The 24,880-nt window shown below is 35.4% G+C and overlaps 1 protein-coding gene across 1 annotated transcript in view; it reads left to right on the top strand.

Moving 5' to 3' along the window:
- Positions 1-24,880, top strand: part of ERC2 (ELKS/RAB6-interacting/CAST family member 2) — a gene marked incomplete at its 3' end in the record, with an annotated part of 314,399 nt that overhangs the window by 209,912 nt on the left and 79,607 nt on the right. Inside the window, exon 16 of the mRNA XM_082060309.1 lies at positions 7,452-7,612. Within this exon, the coding sequence (XP_081916435.1) occupies positions 7,452-7,612 (161 nt within the window). The remainder of the gene's footprint in view (positions 1-7,451; positions 7,613-24,880) is intronic.

Raw genomic sequence — 24,880 nt, 5'->3', positions numbered from 1 at the left:
CTGCAGTGTGTGGAGAAACTCTTATGTACATAAATTACCTGTTTGCAGTAAGTCTTTACACATACCATGCGAGTCCCTGCTGCCTTGGGAAATATTCTAAGGGAGAAGCATTTCTAAATTTAATAATATATTTGGGCTATTGCTTAAAAGCAGTGGGGAAGTAGCTTTGTGCAGTGTAACCTAACAAGTGTGCTAAGAATCAGCTTTTGGCAAGAAAACTCCCAATTTGCCCTCTCTCCCTGAAGTTGACCTGGTGGATGAAATAGTAGATGTGTGTATGATTCTAGGCATGCCTTCTCCAAAGATCAACATTTGTACACACTTTAGTCACCTTTTATACGCAGTGCTATTGACATTAACCAGAGAGGCCAGTCTGACAGCGCTGTGCTTTAACACCAGCTAAAGAGTTGCTCTGCTCTACTTGCATGGTTTATCTAAAAAGACTCAACACTGAAATCACACAGTGTAATTGTTTTCAGTCTGTAAGAGTTCTCTTCCAGATACAATATCCTGTAGGACAACCAAGTGTCCAACTGAAATCAACATATGTTCAATAGCTAGTTCAATTACATATTTTTTTAATACTTCTGAAAACACGAGGTTGAGCTCTGTAATTTATCAATATATCTAAATCTGCTTTCATTTGCACAACTATAAAACACTTTTAATGCTACTTTTGTAATTAGTTTTGCACTGTATCAAACAAGTGTAAGTTAGGTCAGAATTGAAACCAATAACCATTTAAAACAATCACAGACTTGCTCAGCTGAAACTCAATGGAAAAGGAGAGAAAACTATTAAGATATGTTAATTAAATAATTAATTTTCAAACTAAATTAAAAAAAACACAACTTTTTTTTTTTAAGAAGTGGAATTGCAGGGTTGCTCAGGTGCTTGGTCTTGTGTCCATTACAGTGCAGATCTGGATGAGGCCAACAGTGAGTAGGGCCTTGGCAGCTTGAAGTTTACCTTGGACAAAGAACATTTGTTATCTGATTCCTTCAACACTTCAAATACTCTGTCTTTATTGACATCATCTAAGGGTTGTTTTGTTTTGTTTTGTTTTTTCCTAATTTACATAGCATTCCAAATGTGACATTAATTCCCGCATCATATAACTGTATTCTCCTGCTAATGAAAGAACCTTTGTTTGGGGTGAAACATTCCAGCTGTACCTGTGAGGAGTATTCTGCCATCTTTGGTTTTGCAGGAGGTCACGTTCACATTTTGACAGTGGGTTGTCATACAGTGCGTTCTAGCTGAAACTAATTGAGAATACTATAGCTAGAGGCCAGTTGTGTTTCACAAGATAAAGTGTTGAAATAGACGACAGTATTCATAGAACTGAAGTGGAAGCATTGTTTTTGTTTGCACTTGAGAATAGTTTTTGTTTTCATCCTTCGAGAAACAGGACAGTAGAGCACAGAGGCCAACAATAAAACTGAACCTCATGTATTTTTAACATAGCACTCAGCATGAGGATTAAAATATTTTTAATCCTACATTATGTAATAATCTCAATAAGGTTTCTAATTTCAAATCCTGCAGCATGGCATCCCATTTGATAATTACGCTGTTGTGTTCCGAGGAAGCTGGCAAGTCATTCCAAGGGGATAGATATTTCAGTGCTTCTGGTAATTTGTCTTATACCACTGCTGCACTGCTGGTTGATATTGTTGGGCCTTACTTGTGTTCTACTTAATTTTCTGCCAAATTCTTCACTTATGGTGTTTATTTAAAAGTTTATATGCATTCTAGAATATGAGTACTTTTTTCTTCTCCGTCAGTGTCCAAAATTGTGAGAGACAACATGTGTCTAATTTCTTCATTTGGAAAGGTTCAGAAACATCAGCCTCCGTATACTGGTTTTGTTAAACCTGTTTCCTGGGTTTAAAAGCTGCGATTGAAGATTAGAAGTGAGGAATTTGGCTACGGATGACAAATGGGATGGGAAGAGAGTGGAGGGGAGGGTGACAAAGAGTTTATTTCCATGTCTTGCAAAGCTCAGTATGACACTTTGCTACGCCTGTTTGCTTTTGTGAAAAACACCTTTGTAATTTAACTGTTTAGGCAGTTGTACACTACCCAAGTTCCCATTAGAAACAGAAAGAAACAAGGTATTTACAAATACAGGCAGGGCTGGCAATTTGAAGAGCAGTGGGTTCGCGTGACTTGTGTTGGACCTCCTGGAGGTGTGTGATTGAGTTAGTCATGAGATGGAGCGGTGCCTGCCCGGGCAGCAGCCGCCAGAGCAGGACGCTGGGATGCCCGGCACACCCTGCACCGTGCCCAGCACAGGGAAGCCAGTAGCCAGAAACCTGCAGTCTCCAGCCTGTGAGTCGCAAGAGCTGGTAGATGGATGTTTATGTGCACAAATGGAGCTTTTGTGTGTTTTCCCTCATCTCTGTGAATGTGTTATCCATGTCCTTTTAGTCCAGTGACAGAATACATTTGTAGCAAAACCATAAAGAGAAGTTTTTAGGAATATAGTCTTTCATTGTTTTTTTTTTTTTAATATATTTTTTTTTTTTTTGGTGATCTCATGCTTAGTCATGGGAAAAAGACAACCAAACAAAAAACCCCAAATATAGATTGTATTAAATTAGTCTTTGCTGAACTGGAGATAACTGACATTTATGTAGTGTGTAACTAGGCAAAAAAAAAAAAGTATTTCCATAGGCAATGGAAAAAAAAGAAACACTTTTGAAAACAACTGGATGAATTTTTACACTGACTGACCTCTTCTTATAAAAATACAACTCACATAAACCTGTAGTGATTGAATTTAATAGTTTGTTAATTATTACTATTATTATTACTATTTGTAATGGTTAATATTCTTGCATTGAAGTGAAGAATCTATAAATGAATAGTAGGATTTATTTATTTTATTTTACTATATAAAATTCATGAATGGTCTGTGGGTACTAACACAAGATTAGGTTTTAAATTAGTTATGGATTTTTTGTACAGCTACTGATACTTTAAAATTTGAGCTAGGGAAATACAGTGCTCTTTATATTTATCACTTGTATCATTAAAATGAAGTGCCAGCTCTTTAAAGATAGTAATACTAATAATGCTAACCTTGATTGCTGGAAAGTTACCAGCTCTTCATCATCCTGCAGAAATATATTATACTTGAACTCAGAAAACATGCAATTGTCCCTCCCCCTTCTTATTCTCACAAACTGGAACAGTATTGTGTTAGCATGAGTTGTGCTGAGCCGAATCCAATCTGGAATTAGGAATGCTCCAGGGCATTTTTAACAAACTGTCATTCGTTTGAACTCCAACCTTCTTTAATTTGCAGAATCTGGTAGCACAGATGTATGCTTCAACCACATTAATTTATTTTTCTGTTCTTATCTTGGTGTGAAATGCTGCTGATTGAACTTGAAAATGTGAAGCTGCAAAAGAAGTAGAAAGTGTTCATTTAAAATAGACTCAAAACTAAGAGGGAATTAAAATAGTTTAGTTTTCCAGTTTTCTGCCATTCTGAAATATAAACTTACTTCTAGTAGTGATTTTAATAAAATCCTTGAAGCGCTGAGGTCAGTTAGGCTTTCTTAAAGTATGAAAAAAATAATGGCATTTATTAGAAAAGGCAAAGGATCAGATGAGGCCATTGTCTTGCAAAGGGGAAAAAAAAAACGGTTAATAATGTGTTCACGATATAGAGTACTTACTAGCAAGGATCTCTGTATTCAGTGAGATTCTCATGGTAAACTTTTTTAAAACATGAATTCATATTAGTTCTTCAGCAGTATCTAAAACAGCAAAGTTTCTGATGAGAAGTAACTAGACTAAGAGATACAGTGGGGAAAGGCACTAACTGCCTTGCCAGGCTGGGTCAGGAGCCCCCCTGGAGTTTGGAGATGTTCAATACCCACCTGGCAAGCAGAGGGAATCAGGAGGGGCTGCACCAGCGGCTCTGGCCAAACGTCAGTGCTGCCTGCCCAGCACATGGGGGCATTTAAAATGGTGCTTGGATTTGAGAAGATGTTACTGATGAACAGCAGTTATTTGAGAGACATTTCTGTGTAAATAAAGGTCTTAAGGATGCATATGTGGTAATTAGGTTAGAATAGATGTTTCAGTTTGGGAGGAAAAGGGCTGGATGAGACATTACAGGTAACAGAAGTGGTCATAAATACAAAATTTATCTTGATCCTTTGTACAGTGGTAAGAAGAGTATGTAAACGTGCTTCTAGGTCACTATTGAACTGATACTTCAACAGGGGACTCACAATATCCAGAAAGTGAAAAAACTGAAAAAAACCTGGGAGGCAGGACTATACCAGTACTTTGGAAAGGAAAGTATTCTGTAGATTATGTTCCCCTAAATGCGGCAAAAGAGGCATTTGCCATGGATCAGAAATCTAAAATTCTGCACTAGTAGTACTGGATTTTGTTCTATTTCTCACAGTAGGACTAGGAGGCAGTAAATCAAGATTAACCCTTCATCTTTTCTGGCATAATTTTAATTCTAATATCAAAGAAGAGAACATGTGCTTAGATTAAGAATTCGTTTTATGTTTTACAATGCTTTTTTACCCCTAGACTTTTATATCTAGTTAATACTACCTTCAGTGCTTAAAGTTAATTTCCTGTTATAATATATCTGTTACAGCCACATAATAAGCATGCTAAGATGATTGTGTGTGCAACTTCAGCATTCACACATTTACATTTGATAGTAGTTGATGAAAAAGCAAACCAAAACAAATCAGTTTATTTTCCACATGCCTGCCAGTAGAATTCTGCTGCAGGTGTTGGTGAGACAGTTAACTGGGAAAACATGCAACTCTGAACTTGGGTCATATTCCAAAAGTGAAGGAAGTACTATCTGGCAAATATTGTGTTGAAAGTGTAAATGAAAGTATAACTTCCATGTCTACATGTGTTAACGATTTGTGGTTTGAAAAAGTTTTCATATTTAAATTTTTAAAGGTTTTTTCCCTCTCTTTTAAGCTTTGATCTCTTTTGTCTGGTAATAGAAGAGTATGTTATAAATACACATTAACAAATCCACAGCTTTGGTTTCCACAAGTCTTTAATTCCATTAAATGTTTTAAAATGAAACTGATGTGATATATCAGAAATTAGGTGAGCTTTCAGTCAGTGAACAGGTTGGGTGCTAAATTCAGCTGAACCTGTAGGAAAAGGAGGGCAATGACACTAAAGATACAGAAGTGCTACTGTTCTTTTTTATGTTCTCATCTGCCAAACAGATCTACAAGTGTGGAGTGACTTGGTGTTTAAAGGTACTGCCTTGAAGCAAGGGTCTGTATGAAGGAATGACTTCGTGGCCTTGAATCCTTACTACTGTTTCCATTAATGTATGTTGCCTGGAATTATCGAACAGGCTGAAGGCTCAGCAGAAACTATGTGCAGTTTTTAGAAACCACAAGGATGAGCCTAAGAAATAACCCCAAAAAACAGGAAGAAATATCACGTTTCGGTTATTGAGGCTTGTCCTTGTTGGAGACACCATGGGTTTGCGTTCTTGTACTAAAACAGAAAAGGAAGTATCTGGTGTTACATTAGAAACGGAATAAATTTTTAAAGAAATATGATCTGTCTCCTTATGTGTTTGTGGTTGGTTGGCTGTTTCATTTGTGGGGTTTATATTTATATATATTGCTGGGTTTTAAGTGCAAATCCAGCTTTTTTTATTTTTTTATTTCCCTCAAGTATATTTTCTCTGCTGCTTCTATTGTGAAGGTTCACTAGATAATAATGTTACAAAGATATCTAAAACCTTCATCTTTCTTGAGGGTTTGCTTTAGCGGAATCTTGTACCTGCACAGATTCTATTGCACAATTTGCACTCCTTGCTGTTTCATTTGTATCAGGATTGCACTGTTTTTACTTTCTGAGTGGAAGGTTGAACATCAGTATTTTTAAACAGGGTGTGAGTCCTCATTATAACTTTATGAAGTCTGTAATATTTATTTTGCTTTATTGAACCTGTTATATAGGCAGCAATGTGTGTTCAAATGGAACTATGTGGCGCTTAAACACTGATTCCATGCTAATAGTATTTAGATAATGGCAACAACAAACAACAATTAAGCATGAACTTGGGAGAAAACATCTTATTTTCTCTGTAGACAAACTGACTACATGACCACAGTGGAACATTGTCAGGCTTTTCAATACACCACCAAAGTGAATGCTTCTCAATGACTTCAATAACATAAACAACTGGTATATATCCAGTCTTCTGTTTCATTTTATTTAGGTGTTCTTCCTGAAATGTTGGCTAATTTATACAATGTTAATATATGGATAAAGGAGATGAGAAAGAAAATATAGGAAAAAGGACACTCATTATTGAAATAATTATATTTCATAAAGACAAATTAAGTTTGTTGTTTACTAGCAGCTCTTAATGCAAAATCTGTCATTTGAATAGGTGGAAATCATATTGGTGTTGTGGTTGCTAGAGACTATTCATGACCCTCTGATTCTGTGGTTACAGTGATTCACCACACAGTAAATTTTGTGCTACCAGACAGGTGTCATGTCATTCTTTACTGTGTTCTTTAAATAATGTGATAGAATATGTCATGCACCTTTTTTTTTTTTTTTTTATTCTGAATTTTGTTTTCTGAAAAGATGAAGGTTTTCTCAGTTTCTGCAATAAACAATTTATCCTACATCCAGTTGACATTTAGCAAAGCTACACAGAGTGGGATCACTCTTTCTTATGTTTCATACTACAGAGATTCTCAGAGTTGTCATGAGAAAAATAACTCAGTTGTTATTAGAGCAGTAACAGACATTTAAAGTTCAGAATCATAGAATAATTAAGGTTAGAAGGGACCACTCGAGGCAACGCAGTCTAAACCCTGCTCAAAGCAGAGATAACTTTGAAGTTGAATCAGATTTTCCAGGCTTCATTCAGTCAAGATCTGAAAATACCCGAGAACAGGGGAGTCTGCATCTTCCCTGGGCAGCCTGTTCTGCACAGAAGGGTGCACATTTTTTGATGAAAAATACGTGGATTGTCAGGAGCAGTTTTATATTGCAGTATCTTCAGCTGCATCTAAAATTTCTGATATTACTATTATGATGAGTTACCACCACCCTGACTTTAAATAATATAAATGGTGCACAAAATATTTGTAAGTTTTGTCTTATGTGGCAGTGGCCCAGGTTAAATAGATTTCTGGCAATCTGTGAGTTCTGTTTTGTATAAATGTTGCGTATTACTCAATAGATTCATGGAACCGGTAAGATTTTTTGGTATTTAAAGACTACTTTTATTGTTAGTTTTTAAAAGATTTAGAAAAGGAATAAATTTGGACAGATATTTACTTAAAATAATTTTTTTGTTTGTTTGTTTTTTGTTTCTTTTTTTTTTCTTTTAAAATACATATTTATACAGATTTAAGATTTACTAATTGTAAAGAATATGGAGCTTAAGTGTTTTCTTTCTTTAGGTAGAAGAGCTGATGAATGCACTGGAAAAGACTAGACAAGAATTAGATTCTACCAAAGCTCGTCTTGCCTCAACACAGCAGTCTTTGGCTGAAAAAGAAGCACATCTGACTAACCTGAGAATAGAGCGAAGAAAACAGCTTGAAGAAATTCTAGAAATGAAGTAAGTACATTGATTTATCTATTTTACAGGAAAGTAAAAATTAATACTTTCTTGCTATAAAAGAAGTTTTTGTTGTTGGTAGTAGTGGTGGTTTGTTTTTTCTGTGTATTTATTCAAGTCTGAATCTAGGGACTTCTAGTAGTTTTAAAACTGGTAAATTCCTGTTAAAATAGAGAAATGCAGAAGTCTTTACTTTAGAAGTATTCAACAATTGACATGAGAAGAATTTTTGAAAGCTGTCTCCTTTGTTACATGCAAATAAAATATTAACACACTACAACTTCCATGGGAAATTGAGCCAGCAAATTCAGCTAAGTTGTTTCAGATATCTTTACATTTTAAAGGAAGTTAAATAATCAGAAAAATAATAACAATGTTCTTGTAAATAAGGCAAAGTGGCTGAGGGATCTTGGAGAAGAGGAGACTGAGGGGTGACCTCATTAATATTTATAAATATACAAAGGGTGAGTGTCACAAGGATGGAGCCAGGCTCTTCTCGGCGACAACCAATGGTAAGACAAGGGGTAATGTGTGCAAACTGGAACACAAGAGGTTCCACTTAAATTTGAGAAGGAACTTCTTCTCAGTGAGGGTGACAGACACTGGAACAGGCTGCCCAGGAGGGTTGTGGAGTCTCCTCCTCTGGAGACATTCAAACACACCTGGACACCTTCCTGTGTAACCTCATCTGGGTGCTCCTGCTCCAGCGGGGGGATTGGACTAGGTGATCTTTTGAGGTCCCTTCCAATCTGTAACATTCTGTGATTCTGTGATTTGCTTACTTGAATTTTATAAAAGTAGGTTTATAAAAGTGGGTTTCACTGTTTGCAGTGAAATCAAAAGTACTTCTGCTTTTTTATTTAATGAGGTTTGTATCTATACAGAAAAATGGGAGCACATATGAATTGAAGTAGTATGTGATATATTCTATAATAGATAAAAGTCTTTAGTTTTTTGCTTTTCTTTTATATGTACATATTCATCTATGATAACTCAGATGCTCAGTGCCAGTATATTTCATGCAGTCATATATTTTCTGTACAGTCCTTTGGTCTGTTTCTTTGAGTGCATGCTTAGTTTTTGTCTGAATGGTATTTTTTTTTCTTTTTTATCATAATTAGCAATCATTGAGCAAGACAGGGAAAAAAAAGCACACTGTCTTTAATTCAGTTATTGTGACTTTTTGGGTTGGGTTTGCAGAACCTCACAGAGGAACTGTGTAAGGCATGCATCTTCTGTCTGGGAAGCGAGGTTGGCAAAAACTAGTGAAGTTTGACTTCTCTTTTGATAAAAGCTGTTGTATTTGATGAATGAAGGTCTGAGTGGATGGTCGTAGTGGTGGAAGAGCAAGTATCAAAGGTCCAAGTTAGGAATATTTTTGAATTTAAAATTAGATATAAACATATAGTGTGTTTTTAGAGTATAAATTTTTAAAAGTAAAATAATAAAATTAGAAGAAAATTTTTAATTTGCATCTAAAAAATTGGTTAAAATTTCTAGTTAAATTGTGAGTGCTTTCTACTTAAACTGAGAGTGCCATTATTCTTTTTTCTGTCAAGAGATCCAATTGTTCATATGCAGTTTTCATTTTTAATCATGAACTGACCTAAAATTTGTCTGAAATTCTAATTTAATATCAAACCCCTTCTTACCTGTAATAATAAAATAAAATGAATTATAATGCAGACTTCTTCCTACGTAGGCCACAGAGGGTGACCTAATGCTGTGTGAGGCAGCTTTCCCAGCTACTCAGCCCTGTGTCGTTACTTTTAAGAGTTTGATGCTCTAACTCGTACACAAATCACTCCCCCGAAATCTATGGTTCAGCTAATAATTTAGGATTGGAACTCACTTTTATTAAGAAATATACCTTCTATTACTATTTTTAATTCTATCCTAACTTTAATTTCTGTGAAATATGTTACAAAGCCAAGTTTGTATTAGAGATGGAATCAGGCAGAACTTCTGTTGCTTGTGGTGAGATGGAAAGAGTATAATATGGTCTCAGATGTCAGGATGCTTTTGCTGGTCTAGGAGAAGAACAAAACAAAATATATAAAATCACAGTACAATATTACTAAACTGAGAGAACAAATAGAATAATGACAGAAATTCACATTATCATATTTACTGTTTTTCTTTTACTGCCTTTTAAACAGCATTAGTACTAAATCAAAGAAGCAAAAATGAACCTACTTATTGATTTTTTGAGCTATATGTATGTGAAGGGTTACATGACTGCTGAATTAAATGTAAATGTTCATTTCAGTTTCTTTAATAAGATATACTAAAATTAATACATACACATGTATTAGCAAAAGTGTTTTAGAAAGAATTCAGATATTTTACTGCAGTAGTTTAATTTTTGAAATTGCTCACTGAAATAAGTGTATGACAAGCAAACTTTATAAAACTGCTGGGTTACAACTGAATATGCTAAATATAGCATTACAACTTTTTATGATTGTGTTCTCAAAGACAGACTGTACGTGCCAGCTAAGGCCCAGACATCCACTGACAGAATAATGATAATGCTGTATTGTACTAATATACTAAAATAGTGTGTCTTCTCCCTCATATTTTAAGATAATTTAGTAATTGGCAGCATTGACTGTAACTTCTATTTATCATTTTTCAATTTTAATATTGAGTGATCATGGTTTTTGGCTACTAGCTTACAGTTAAATAGGCATGAACTGTGTGTTTAAGAACACTCGTGATGATTTCCTGTGCGTATATTATGTTCAAGTTCCAAACATAACTCTCATTCTAGGCCCATCTGGCTGACATGGCCAAGGTTCATCTTAATTTACCAGCTACAATCAGTTGTCAGTTTTAGATAACTTCTTCAGTTGTCATTACATGTTGCCATATACATTCAGTTGTTTAAGGAAGCTTAGAATAAAAATAGATAGCAACTTAATCTTGTTCATTACCTGATTGGTCTTTTTGAACTGGAAACTCTTAATAGATAATATCCATTAAATGAAAGGTAGTCTGATAGAAGGAGATAAACATCAAGCTATTCTTAACTTGATGACAACATGTGAAAAAGTAAGATTTATTTTAAAGAATTCTAAATATTAAGTTTGGAGAAGGACTTGCATTTGCATGTTACTTTCTAAATATGTGATTTTGATATTTTTCACAAATGTCTATTAAAAATATGATTATATTCATTCTGGAGGAAATATTTTTGTTATGGTCTATTTTTTAGCAGTGTACACATAACTCATACTGACATTAATGGAAGTTATGCATACATGTGAACTGTAATATGCAGCATGTGTTCAAGTCCATCATTTTGCCTAATTGTCTTAATGCTTTGTGCTCTTTCTATCTCTGAGATTAAAAAAACACCAACGCACTTATTTTTTTTAAAAAACTCTCCATTGCATAGTATGACAAAAGGCACGTTAATGGTTTTTTTTTTTAAGTATATTTATCATCCATAGAGATATTTCAATTGGCCTGAAATTAAAAATTGGTAGTCTGAAATCTATACCAAGACTGCTTTTTCCATACATTGTTTTTGTTTTCTGAGAGTCCACAAGAAGGAACACAGCCTACTGAGAACTTCACAAGGCCTGCCTAGAAAAGCTTATTCATTTTGTAACATGAAGAGCTTGAGGGTAGGAGCAGTTTCTGCTCTGTGATGTGGTGCAGTTTTTTTCAGATGTTTCAGAAATGCCATATTTGTGGAGCATATTTTCATGACCACAAGACGTCCACAGTGCTTTCATACAGATGTCCTTTCCTACGTGGTGTTTCCTTCCAAAACTCACAAACCTGCTTGTAACAAAATTAGATAGCTGTATAGATAGATAAATGAGTATTTATATAATATTAAAATTGCTTTACATATGTATCTGAAATGAATGCCTGTCCTTATGGGAAGTGGATTTTACTCTGTGGGATAGATCATCTTTTTAGAAATGGTCAAAATTATTTTCCCTTTGAAAGATATAAAGATTGACCTGGAGAGCCAATAGTCATAAAAGAAAGTCTAATGGCATCTAAGGGAAAAGATATAAAAATTATTACCGCCTTTCCTGTTGGTTCAACTTTTAAATTATATGCATATAATCTTCAAGCAGCAACCACTAAAGTTAAAAACAAAACACCCTCCTCAAGCCCCCAAAACTTGGAGTTTATTTGGTTAAAAGCCCCTAAATTAGCTTTCTGTGGTGTTTACACTACTTAGAAATTTATTTAAATACAACACTTAAAACAAAAACAATTTCCTTGTGGTTTTGCATTAATTTGATGATCTTTCAGTGACATAGTTACATGTGACAAACACTGCACTTAGTAGTGCAGACTGAACTTCATGTTTTGACTTGAAGTTCTGTGAATTCTTAATTTTTGAGATCCAACTCTTAATTACTGAGTGATTCCTTTAGCAGTCAACTCAGTACACTCAAGGCTCTGGTTCTTTCCAAGTATCCTGAATGAAATTCTTGCCAAGAGTTTGAAAGGTAATTTCCTTTACTTTGATGGAGTTCATGCCATCACCTGTGGGTATTGCTAAATCAGTTTTGTTGGAAGTGACTTTGCCCTGAAATTCACTACAATTTCCAGAACAATATATATTTTCCCTTATGTGGAATAAATCAGATTACTTCAGTAATGAAGCATTAAAGATCTCCTAATAAAATAACCAGCTACTAGTCCTTTCATTCAATAACAAAAATAGAACATTGCTGTGCTGCCCCCAAAAAAATTAAATTAGATGTTGCAGTAAATTTTCTTACAGTGACAGTATAAAATTAAACATCCCTTCTTTTGTTTAAGAAACATTTTTTTCACTGAAAATAATAAATGAATATTGCTTATCTCTGTTTTTCAGTATGTTTATCTATTTAACAGCACCTGTGTATAGTCAAGGATGAAATATTTGTGGGAAGACGAGGATAAAATGTTTTTTCCACCAACCATTCAGTCCCACCAGCTGCCTCTCTTTGCAGAGCTACCGACCACATACTGCACTTTTACCTACTGTGTTTGTGGTTCAGATGCTCTGCCAAACAAGGAGAGGGCACTTGTATTTGCCACTAGATGCCAGTCTTGGGTGCGAGACCATGGTCTGCATCTGCTTGGTTCAACAGACTGAGTATGAGCAGCTTCAGAGAGTAAGCAGGAAGTTTGGCTTGTTTCAGGGAAGAGAATGTGTCTTGTCTGATTGCCTGTCACCTGGTCTGATGTTTTCCTACTTCCTTTTAGTGTAGGAAATTCAAATGTTGCTCCCTGATGGACTTTGGAGGAGGGATGAAGAGGGACTTTGAATGGATTCTGGCAGTCAGGGATCACAGCCTAAGGGGAAGACCGTGTAAGATGTAAAACTAGAGAGTCACAGAGTTTGAAGGGAAGTCAAAATGCTTTATGGAGTACTTGTGGCAAAAGTATAAGGAAGTTTACAATTCATCTGGTTTTCTGCAGACATACCCCTTTTTTCCATCTATAAATTTTACTGGAGTAGAAGTTGGGGATTTCACATCTGTGTAGCAGCTCAGCAGGAGCTGCAGCTCTGACAAGGGATGTTGGATGTCCAGAGAATCTAGATGTGTTTCCAGCACCTGGACAAAACAGCTTCTGTCTCTGCCTTACATTCTACTATTACTGTTTCCATCCATCACCATCTCAGACTGGCACTTGGGGACAGAAAGGGATAGGAATTCAACATGTTTTCCTTTATGTCCTAATTACTCCACCCGCAAAGGTTGTATCACCCACCCTCATCGCTGTGGGCACAGCTATGTTCAAAAATGCTTCTGAAATCTCTGTGTGAGTAGTAAATCCATCTGGAACATCTCGGAGTACTTGTGTATGCAGTTCACCTGTTCAGTGTGTACATGGGCCAGAACCATGATGCTCATTGATGGGAAAGTCCCCGATGAAATTCTAGTTGCGTGTATTGATTGAGTTAATTTCCTTTTTTAGGGGGTTTTATATACATCAGCAAGGATGAAGAAAGTTATATAGCAAGGTAGGAGAAATTGGCAAGGTGATTTAAGGTTGAAACTACTCTCTGAAATTTCTTGGAACTCACTCTTTAAACCACTTAAAATGATCGCTTCACTGTCTGCTTTCTGTGCCCCTGTTAAGCAATGCTTTCCCCTTCTTTTCAGAAAGGAAAGCAAGAAGGTAAATAACCATTTCTCTCGCCTACACTGGAAATGGAGGTGTTTAACTAAAAGATTTAGGCAAAGATGCTTAGTTTATGCTCTTTTTTGAAATGCTAGCGTACTCAAAAAGAGCCAGCACTTACCTTGAGGAAGTTCAAGGAAATACAACATGGTCAGATTTCTTGAACTATTAATAAAGTATTATTTGAAAGTAGGAAAATTTAGAAATATTTTTTTCTACTTTGTCAGCTCTAGTACAGACTTTTTTTTTTAAGAAAGATAGCTATGATGATTTCTTTAACGTGAAGTCTTTAACATGTCTTTACTTAGTAGTTTAGATGACAGACTAGGGTATTAATAGGTGTAGAGAAAAATATTTTTCAGAAAGCAGTTTACTATTTTTTTTTTTTTTTGTAATTTTATCAGAGGGATTATTTTTACTTGTTTCAGTGTTGTAATGTATACTATAAACATATTCAGTGAATGGATAGCAAGTTGATTGTCTCAAAAGTTGTACCATTTCAAATGTAGAACACTAGACTTTTTTTTTAGTAACCTGTGGACTGCTTCCATTTAATTGTAGGATTCATGCTGAGAGTGTAGAGAGTCATATCCCAAGTTAAATACAAACAAAACAGCGGGATGTTGATACAACTGTGACTTCCATAGGAAGTAGTTAGAATGGTAATGCGGTCTCCTTCTAACTTGGGTGGAAAGTCTCTTGTGACTGCTTTTGCCCCACAGACCTGTAACACAGCATGCCTTGACTAACATTTTTGACACCAACTTGCAAACACCATAAAGATTAGAGAAACCCAAATGAAGGCTTTGTTCTCTGGAACAGAAGCTTTCTTGACTAAAACGAAGAGATGTTTTTCTTTTGTAAACAATGAAGGGGCACAAAGCAGTCAAATGTTTCTCTCTCTGCGAACCAAATGAGTGAACTGTTTGCTCGGCAACGTGCTTCTCTTATTTAAAGACATGAGTGTCACCAAGATTCTACTCACTTGAGAGTCTTATATGTTCAGACTAAATGATAGCATACTTTGATTTTACCAGATTCATGATGTTTGAAATTTCGTCAACATGGGAAGAAAGTATGTCATTTCTTCATGTTGTTCTTGTAAAGGTCACAATTTACTTACAAAATAGATTATTGTCTGCTATTGAAGGTTAGTAAGATCCATTTAGGATTTCTCCAAAACATGATATGAGAGGCTGTATTTTGCCTGCTTTTATATGGATATCCACGGAAAGGAAGCTGGAGCCTCTCCCATGTGTCCTGTCCCCTTTAGACAGTGGGAGAGTGCAGTAACAACCTTTTTGAAGTGTTTCTCTCCCAGGAAGGCAATGTTTTCCTCTCTGTTATAGAACGTCAGTAGTGCTGCTTGTATCACAGAAGCATTGCATGAAGGTGAACCAGAAAGAGTTCAAACATATCCAAACAGATTCCAGACAACACATTTACAGTTGCAATAATTAAGCATACTTTTCTGATCTAGAAAATGGGCTTGGAATTTTAATAGCTTGTTTTCTTCATCTCATAAGTATTCTGGCTTAATTATAATGTGTGTTCATGAATAATGTTCTTAATAAACTATAGAAATTTAGGCTTCTGGCTCCCTAGTTGTAAAAATGATCTTCCAGGTTCCATATGGTTTGAGGCATTTGACAGGCAGAAAGGGTCTTTGATGGTAGTTGTCCCTCTGTATCCTAGTAGTGCACTTTTATTTCTGATTTTGCTACTATTATTCTCTACCCATTGAGGTACCTTGTCTCAGTAGAAAAATAACAGTCAATGCCTACAGCAAATGTTTTGTGTTGGAAATTCCACAATACTTCTTAGGTGCTTTATTCCTTGAGTGCTTTCCCCAGAACCTGAATGGTAAGAGATCAAGGGGATCCTGCAACTGCTTTATGAGGGAGAGGCTTAAAGACTCTTCGCTCTGGTGAGGGAAAGGCAGGGGGAGGATATGTTTGAAGTTTGCAGAATCTCTAAGGCAGGCATAAACCGAACATGGAGCTGTTGTTTGCTAGATCCCCCAGCATGAGGAATATCAGGCACTTGCTGAAGTTAATCAGTGATCAGTTTGCGAGAAAAGTGCTGCTTTAAGGAGTGGTTGGTTGGTGACCTTCTGCAGCTTGCTCCTGCAGAGGGTAGGGTGACATCAACTGGTTCAAAAGGGATTAGACAAATTCATAGACAAGACATCCATAAACATCTACTTGTTTATACTCTTTGCCTGTTGTTCTTGAACTATGTTCCTAAAATGTATTTTTCTTTGAAGTATTAGTTAGTTCTTTCTTCACACATTGCTCCCTTACACTGAAACACCCATAGTTAATGATCAGATGATTTTAAAAACTTTGGATTTGTTTTTGTTCTTTTTTTTTTTTTTTTTTAAACCAGTACTATTAAGTCAACTAATACCCTCTGGAAAGATTTAAGGCCACATTTTGAAAAACCTTTTGCATCTTCCATTGCCCTATGGTGTATAAGTGGATTTACAAGATGATACAAGTGACATAATGATTGTTTTAAAGTGCAGGTTGTAAGAGTTGTAAGAGTGAGATATAACAGTTACATTACATTCTCTAGTGATTGAACCACTTAGAAAACAGACAGGATTAACAGTGCTTGAGGCTTACAGGTATCTCAAGCTGCTTGAAGGGCTGTGGGATGCAGATTATTCTAGTCTTTTGTAATGCAAATGAAAATTTGAAGAAAAATTGCAGTTGAAAATCATTGTTTGCTGCTTCTACACTTGCTTGCTTTTATTAAAAAAAAAACAAAACCAAACCCCGACATCTTTAAACTAAAATGCCTTTCTGTTTCTTAATTTATAAATGTGTTAGGGTTTAAAAAACACTAAAATACACTAGTTTAATCTATGATATATCTTGATTTGTAGCATTCTAAATTCATGTTAGCTGGAATAGTATTCAGAAAGGGACAGTGATGAGAAGGGTAGTATATCAAAGTGAGGAGGGACTATGAGACAGTATTCAGTGAAACATGGACAATGGTAAAAGGAAGAGGGCTGTGCAAACCTGAAGAATGAAAAGCCAGGTCTGGAGGCTTTCAAAGGAAATATATAGTTTGAATTATGTTTCTATTTTCTGAGGGAACTTGCTTTTTTCTCTAAAGTTAATTTACTGGGGAGTTTATCAATCTTAACTCTTTAGACAAAGAAGAAAAAGCTTGTATGCTATCTTCTAAGTATTAAACACTTAAACACTTCTTTTTTTTTTACATAAGGAAATGTAACCAACAAAATCATTTTAGTGCAAGAATGATACTATAGGAAAAAATGAACTCTGTAATTACTGAACTTGAAAAAGCTATATAAGGTTCATTTTAAAACTACCTTAAAAATGCTTTTATTAGCAAAAAAAATTAGTAATGATAAAAATGATGAAATAGGATGGCGTTTGGTTTGAAGTTCAGCCAGCGTGGGAATGTGAAGGTCTCCACCTCTGATAATATACTCAGAAGAACAAGTGGCTCAAAAGACAGAAAGGAAGGAGTAGGAGGCTGAAAGTAAAAAAAGAAAGAAAAAGTTAGGCTTCTGTTTTGTGGATTTTTTTTTTTTTAAAGCTGCCTGAATTACACCCTTGTCTACTGAAACCTTCTTAGTGTAATTCCCATTGGCCTCCGTGACACGTAGGGCAGCGCTGATCAACTGCAGGCTCCCATATTCCTAACCTCAGCCAAATGAATATGATTCTAGCAGATGTTTCTGCATTTTAGACCTCAAAATAAGATGGGTCAGGGTTTTTTTCCTTTTTCCAGTGGCAAATCTTGCATACTTGAGACCTGGGACATGCTGTTCATTGGTAGGAATTATGAGCTGAGGGTCTCACCGGTGGGATAATGCTGAACTTAATGTAAACTCAGATCTTTGAAAATGGAGAAGCAAAGAAATTTAAAGGTTTGGATCATTTAAACTACATTACTGGATTATTGATTAATATTGTGTAAAAACATAAAGTGTGCTTGGAAATGTATATGATGATGTTTTCTATTAAAAGGAAAAGGTCTTATAAAGTCAAGAGAAAACAGAGTCAGAAGCAATCACATAGGAACAGCTTTCTTAGTGGCAGAAGGGAAAGGTTCAGTCACCTTTTTCTGCCTTCTCATTATTCCTTAGGGGCCATGAAGTAAATCCACTGCTGCCTTCTGCCTGTGCTTCCTCATTCCTCCCCCTTACCACGCTGCCCCCAAAACAAGTATTTCTCTGTGTGCTGTGGAAAAATAAATCCACGTTCCTATTGCTTTGTTTCCTATGATTGGGTTCTCTCGTGTCAAATAAGGTACAAGATGTACTTGAACTTTTGTGCTCTCATGCCTGCAAATGTTCGTTAATGCTCTGTAATGTGCATTCTCTCATGCTTGGTAAGGTGTGAGCTCATGGGGCAGCCTTTCTGACTGTAAGGGCATAAGATTTACTCTTTTATCTACCTGATATAATGATACCTATAAGAATTTATTGTCATGGAGGTCTGTACCTCTGTCTTGCAATGAGTCAAAGAGTTTCTGTCTTTTGGAGAGGGAAACATACTCATACAATATTTTAAATCTAAATCTCAATCTGCTACTTCTTCTGGTAGTGTTTATTCTCTCCCACTGAACTGTGTATAGCTCACCAACTGAGAGTATAAGGCTGACAAGACTTATCAATACTCTCAGGCATAATGGCCTCCCATCCTTCATTGACCATTACATGTTGCTATAATAAATAAGAATAAACCATGTATCATGTTATCACTGTCAACGTGACCTAACCAAGTATTGTAGTAAAAAGAAAATTCTTCAAATATTATTATTAAAATATGGCATACCAAAAGGTGTGCTAAAGGACCGAATTTCTGATGAACACTTCTCCTTTCAATGCCGTGCTGTTGTTTGGCAGAGATTGACAGATCATGACTTATGTGCTAGTGGAAATTAGGATGAGCTCATTTCATTTTTCTCTGATTGTGAACAAGCTTGGCTATGTCCACACTGTTGTGCAGTGTACCAGAGTATCTTAGCAAAGAAAAGCCCTATTTAAGAAGGTACATTATTTAAGAAGGTACATTATATAAGTCTGTGCTATATCTTGTAGTCAAGCTGTTGTCTTCAGGATAAACAGCACCTTAAAAGGACAGCCTGGATTGCTTCCTTTGGATGAGGTGGCTTCAACTGAATTAATAAAATTTTCAAGATGAAACAAAAGCTTGGTGACAGAACAAACTTATGGAGAATATTGCTAGTGGAGAGATTTTTTTTTCCATTGTTGGTAAATAAAAATGTTGCTTTTATAGAGGAGCTTGAGTAATCCTAATAGGAGTACTATGCTTATTATGTTGCATTTTACTATTTAAAAGTATCTTGGGGGATGCAAGACTTGGTATATTTTTTTTCAGCATATTTAATAGTGAATTTCTCAAATCCCATCTAGTTTTAGTTTTGTAAATACATAGATACTAAGGAGGGAACTGTGATTTACTGACTTAGATTAGAAATGTAAAGATACTTTTTTGTGGTTAAACTCTTCACAGTTCCTAACCACTTTTACCTCAAACATGCAGTTTATCTTTGTTGGGTTCAACTATGACCAAATTTAGGCCACACAGGCCTCTGAGGACCACCATATTGCTAAAATAATTTTAGTTTCTAGTGATTCTTCTATTTTGCTTCCCTATAAATTCATCTTGCATTCTTTGAAGACTAGCGTACATGGTTCTCATCTTCTAGGTGGGAGGGAAAACATAGATTGGTTTAACAGACAGTCACTAAATGTACTATTTTGTTCTTTTGGTTTTGAACCCTCCTGAGCTTTCTTTACAGTTACAAAACAGAGGCAGATACTAAGGAAAAAATGTCAAAGGCAGGTTTTATAGTCTTGGTCTGTGTGCAACACAGAATCAAAGCCAGCCTAGATACTTTTAAATTCTCACATTATATGGGTTGTGAATATGTGTTATTAAACAAAATTCTGATTCCACTTAAGTCTACATCCATAAGAATGGAATTTTATATCCTGCCTTATTTCGTTAAGCTGGAAGAGTTTTGGATAAAGTGCAGTTAGATGTGAGCACAGGACCTTCTTGCATAGGTGAGCGGTAGTGAGTAGACTTCATGGTAGTTATGTTCAGCTGTCTGCATGTTATGGCAAGCTATGTCCCAAAGACAGGTTAGGAAGGGGTGATGCAGTTAATAGGAAGAACTTTTAAACCCTGACACTCTAAAAGCTCCAATATATGGAATTTTCTCATCATTATTGAGGAGGTTTGCTGTGTTTAATAACTTGTGAGTATTTTTGTGAGCTGGACAACCTCATCCAGGTCTTGTATGACTATTTTTGAGAAACTTTTTAGTTTTCTGTGTGGTCTGTAAACAAAAGGTAAGTAATTAATGTCTGTGGGGTGTAGAGCAGGAGCTGGTGTTGGGATTATTATATAACAGATAAAGAATAGAAGCCCAAGAGGCGTGGTAGGTCATAATCTGACTTTCTGCAACCTGATACCCTATTAACAAAGTGGCAAATAATCTGACATTCATAAACTTGAAGAAAAGACTTTTTTTACCTATTGAAAAATATTTAAACTTTCAGCATACATGAAAGAAACTTGTCTGCTTTCCAGTTTTGTTTTGGTTGGCCGTTACCCTTCTTGCCCCCCTGGATTGTTTTGTCAAAAACTGAAAGAAAACTGGTGAAATAAAGACAGGTTCTTTTACAGTTTTTGTGGCTATGCATACATGTGTGCCACCCAGCTACCCCCTAGTTCCCCTCCCATCAGATCCCCTCTTAAAAAATAGTACAAGGATCCAATTAGGATGAAAATTACCTACAGTATTTTCACAGTTGCATTAAGAAATAGATGTATTTTTTTCTCCTGGAAAAATCTCCCTTCAACGCTTCAGTACTATGATGTTTTGTTTAGTCTAATGTAGGTTTTTGTTAATATCTAGCCTAAAAATAAATCTAATTAAGAGATGAACTTAGGAAATCCCTGCTGCAATTTGGCAAGTAAATGAATGGTGGATATCAGTGTATGACAAGAAACTTCCACTTAAGGCTAATGTAACTATTACCTCATTAGAAGTGCAACTTTACACTCTTCAAATAAAACCTTTATTGAATTTAAAATATGTATTTGACAGAGGACTAGCTGAACTTACTTGAAATTTGCTTTGTTAAGTTATGCTGCCTTTATTGATACTGACTAGTTCTATAAATGTTTATCTTAATTATGTTTTATTGTGATTAAAAAAGATTGCAGATATTCTGCCATTTCTGTAAAGTGAGCTCTTGGAGATTTTTTTTGTTACAGATGGGGGTAGGGTACAAAGAATCGTCCGGCTCCAGAGAGGAGGCCCCTCACAGGCCATATGAATCCACTTACATGTAAATTGCTTGTCTATATGAATTAAGGTGAAGGTTATGAAAGAACTGCATTTCTGTGTTTATTGTAGGATTTTTGACAGTCTCTTTCCTCTTTCAAGTAAATTTGGCTTAAGTCCACAGTCAGTACAGTTTTAAGTAAACTCCTCTTTTGTTACATTAACAAGGTTATAACATCACTGAGGCAGATTTCCAGCTGCATGAATTGAAGCCTAAGCATGCAGACTGAGGGGATAATTAAAACCTTAGGGTGCATGAGTTAAACTACCAACTAAAATTGGATAAAAGGCTAATTGTCCATAGCAACGTAATACATGCTTCTAAATACCTGTGAAATAAAGATAAATATTTGCGGTCCTTTCATTCCTTTTTGAATGCTCAGATTCAGATTATATTTTAGGACATAACAAAAATCAGGAGTAATTAATTGAAACCCAAAGAATTCTTTCCCAGATATTGTTGTAGTTTACTTATTAACTGAAAACCAGCATTATTTTGAAGACTTCGGTGACTTTCTGATTTTCTTTACAATACAGGAAGCATTTTTTTGTAGGAATTGAGCCTCTCTGTGTGATACAGTATATCGGAATGGACTGTTTGGTGCTTTGTCAAAATTTGTCATATCTCTTTTTCCTTCCTCCTTTTTTTCATTATTAAGTGTGGAATTACATACCTTTGGTGACCTTCAAGAAGATGACATAGAGTCAGGCAAGATGATACATTACCACAAAGTTAAAAAAACAAAATGGATTGTAATGGCAGCTTGTACTGAACTAAATGAATGGTGAAGGCCCATTTGTTATTCATTAGGAGAAGCAGAGCAGATTACTGTTCTGCCTTCATAGGGAGCCTTTAAACTTAAGGTCATTTTACACTAGTACCCATGTGGCATGGACAGCATTTAATACATTTTTAACAGCTTTTACATTTCCATGGTTTGCAGCAGTGCTGGTTGAATCATTTGTGTAATGAAGGTGTTTTTAAGTAGTTTAGAGTTACTTTAGGGGAAAAAAACAGGAAAAAAAAAAAAGAAATAATTGGGTTGATGAAGTGACTTTATATACTAAAAAGCTAAGCACACAGAACGTACTGCTATAAAGTAATGCATACTGATTCCCACTGCTACAGAAGTACATCCCTGGGGAACCGTGCCTTTTTTTTTTTTTTTAAACATAAATAGAACTATAGTTGTTTTTCACAGTGCTCATTCCTTTGGGGAAGGAAGGTCTGAGCATAGAAATGTAAGAATACTTTTCTTTGAGCTATTTCTGAGTTGCTCAGCAGTCTGGTGGAGAGCATTCAACATCCTGGCATGTTTTGGGGAAGTGTGCGTACTGTCTATCAGAACCATTGATGTGGGCATCTAAGGACCCCAATGTAAAATCAGCATGGAGTGGAGGGTAGAATTTTGCTGATCAGAGTAAATATTATATCAATACCTCTCAGATGGTTCAATGGTGCTGTGGAAAGTCAAAGCAGAAAGGTAGGTACCAATATGAAGCAATCTGAGAATAATTTGTTCGAAGGTGCTGAACAAATCTGAAATTCTGTTAGCTTAAAGACTGATTTATAACTCTAAAGAAAAGTACTTAATAACCCCAGTTAAAAGAGGTAATCATTACACAAGCTCACGTTTTATTGTGGAATATAGTCTTTCATTTGCTACCTTTTTAATTGTGTTGTGGATTTAGCTGTCAAAATCCAGTGATTTTATTCTTTTTTCAGAAGATATTAGAACACAAACGATGTGCTGTGTTTCAAGATTTGTTTACAAATAAACTTAATTAAGAAAACCATAATTTAAATGTGTGATGGTATTTCTACCAGCAGCCAGTCCACCCCTAATTTCCTTTTTCTTGTTTAGCAGATTAACAGCATTCATTCTGTGCTTCACTGCAGATGGCTTTCACTGGAGTTTTTTCTATTGATTTTACTTTTTTGACAAAATACATGTGGATCACAACCAGCATTTGAGGAAGAAAAAAATTACTCATTCTTTGACAGCAGAAATATTTTTTCTGACTTTGAACAATACATATTTTAAAGCTAAAAGGTTATGTATCTTTAGAAAATAACAAGCTTTAAATAACAATATAAATGTAACAATGATTGCTTTTATTTAATACCAAAGAGTAGAATGTAAGAAACTGTGAACTCTAAAATTCTTGTTGCTGTTTGGACTATATATTTTTTCAATAAAATTAGACTCTTTTAATATAAGTGTAAAATGTTCAGTTGCACCAGTGTTACTGACTTTTCCCCTAATAGAAATATTTGCCGTCTTTTACCTTTGCACTAGTTTCATGTAGTCATTTCTGATTAGTTAACTAAAGCTGTTTTAATGAAAGCTACTTTAATCTCTCTAAGTTTTTAAAAGTTCTTCACACATGTGAAAACATAGACTGTCAATATAAGTCCATGAGTGGTTCTGTTTGATCAGAATATGAACCCCATCACTTTCGTTATTTTAGATTTCTGAATATGCAGTGAATGGAGTATTATCATCCCATGTCAAAGCAATACCCTAAGAAAGGCATTGGGTCACTACTTTAATTTGTAAAACTCCTTAAGGAAAACATAAATAATTCTGTGAAGGTCATGCATATTTACTATAGGAATTCTGAAATTGGTTATATGATAAATCTCATTTTAATTTTGTGTAATTAATGATAGCCATATTTCATTGCATGAAACTGGTGTTGGTTTTTCCTTTAGGTTACCTTACAACCTTATTTCCATATTCGTAACTTGTTTTTTTCAGAAATGTAACATAAAGAACATGCTAGTATGAGGAGAGTTCCATTATTGCGGCTACCTTAATTATAAAATTATATGAAGTAACTGACACACTTTAATGTTCACTCTGTTGGCCCCTTAAAACAGGGCTCTCTCCTAAGTCGTGGGTTGTTCTCTCTCCAGTTTTGAAGCTACTTCTGCTGCAGTACTGAATCAAAACACCTCATGGGTTGCCACTGCTTGGGCATCTTGTTAGCATTTCAGACAGGTTTTGTAGCAACTGTGATCAATAAAACACAAGGTAGCCAGAATGATCCCTATGTGCCTCCAGAATGTTCTTTACATCGTGTGGCATTAGGAAAGTTGCTGTGACAGTCATATGTGAATAGAGGCTTACTTAGAATAATTCCAGATGTTTATTCTGCCACTGGGATACAGTGGCAGATACATTTAGTCACATGTTTTGATTCAGGCAAGAATTCTGGAGTTTGAACAGATTAAAAACAAACAAAAACCACAAACCAAGCAGCAATGAAGTCTCTTGAACATAGGCATGAGCCCTGCAGCCACGGCCTTAATGTTCCTCATAGAACACAGTTAGCCAGAGCGGGTTCTTCTGAACAAGAAATATCACACAACTACTTGTGTAGGAGATAGCAGAAAGAAAATAATGACTAAGTACTTTTGTTTTCTTCACCTTTGCGAAAATGTTATCTCATAGTCCATAATAATGACTATTGAATCAAGTAGAGATACTAGGAGGAGAAAAAATCTTTCAAGAAGGGATGTTTATGTTAACACCCCGTGATATGGAATCTGTTCAGACCTCAAAAAAAATTAATAATCACTATAATAAGACACTAAATTTGTCTCAGCTGATCTTCAGTTATTTTAGTATTTGCCTTCTATAAAAAGTGCAGGAAAAGAATTTGCTTGTAGCAGTGTTTGTGAAGCCACTAAATTTTTGTCTTATTTTAAATAATGGTGAGTGTATGTGTACATCCTTGGCTGAAATT

The sequence above is a fragment of the Streptopelia decaocto genome, assembly GCF_964273445.1.
Source record: "Streptopelia decaocto genome assembly, chromosome: 8".
NCBI lineage: Eukaryota > Metazoa > Chordata > Aves > Columbiformes > Columbidae > Streptopelia > Streptopelia decaocto.
This window is presented reverse-complemented; position numbering and strand designations above follow the sequence as displayed.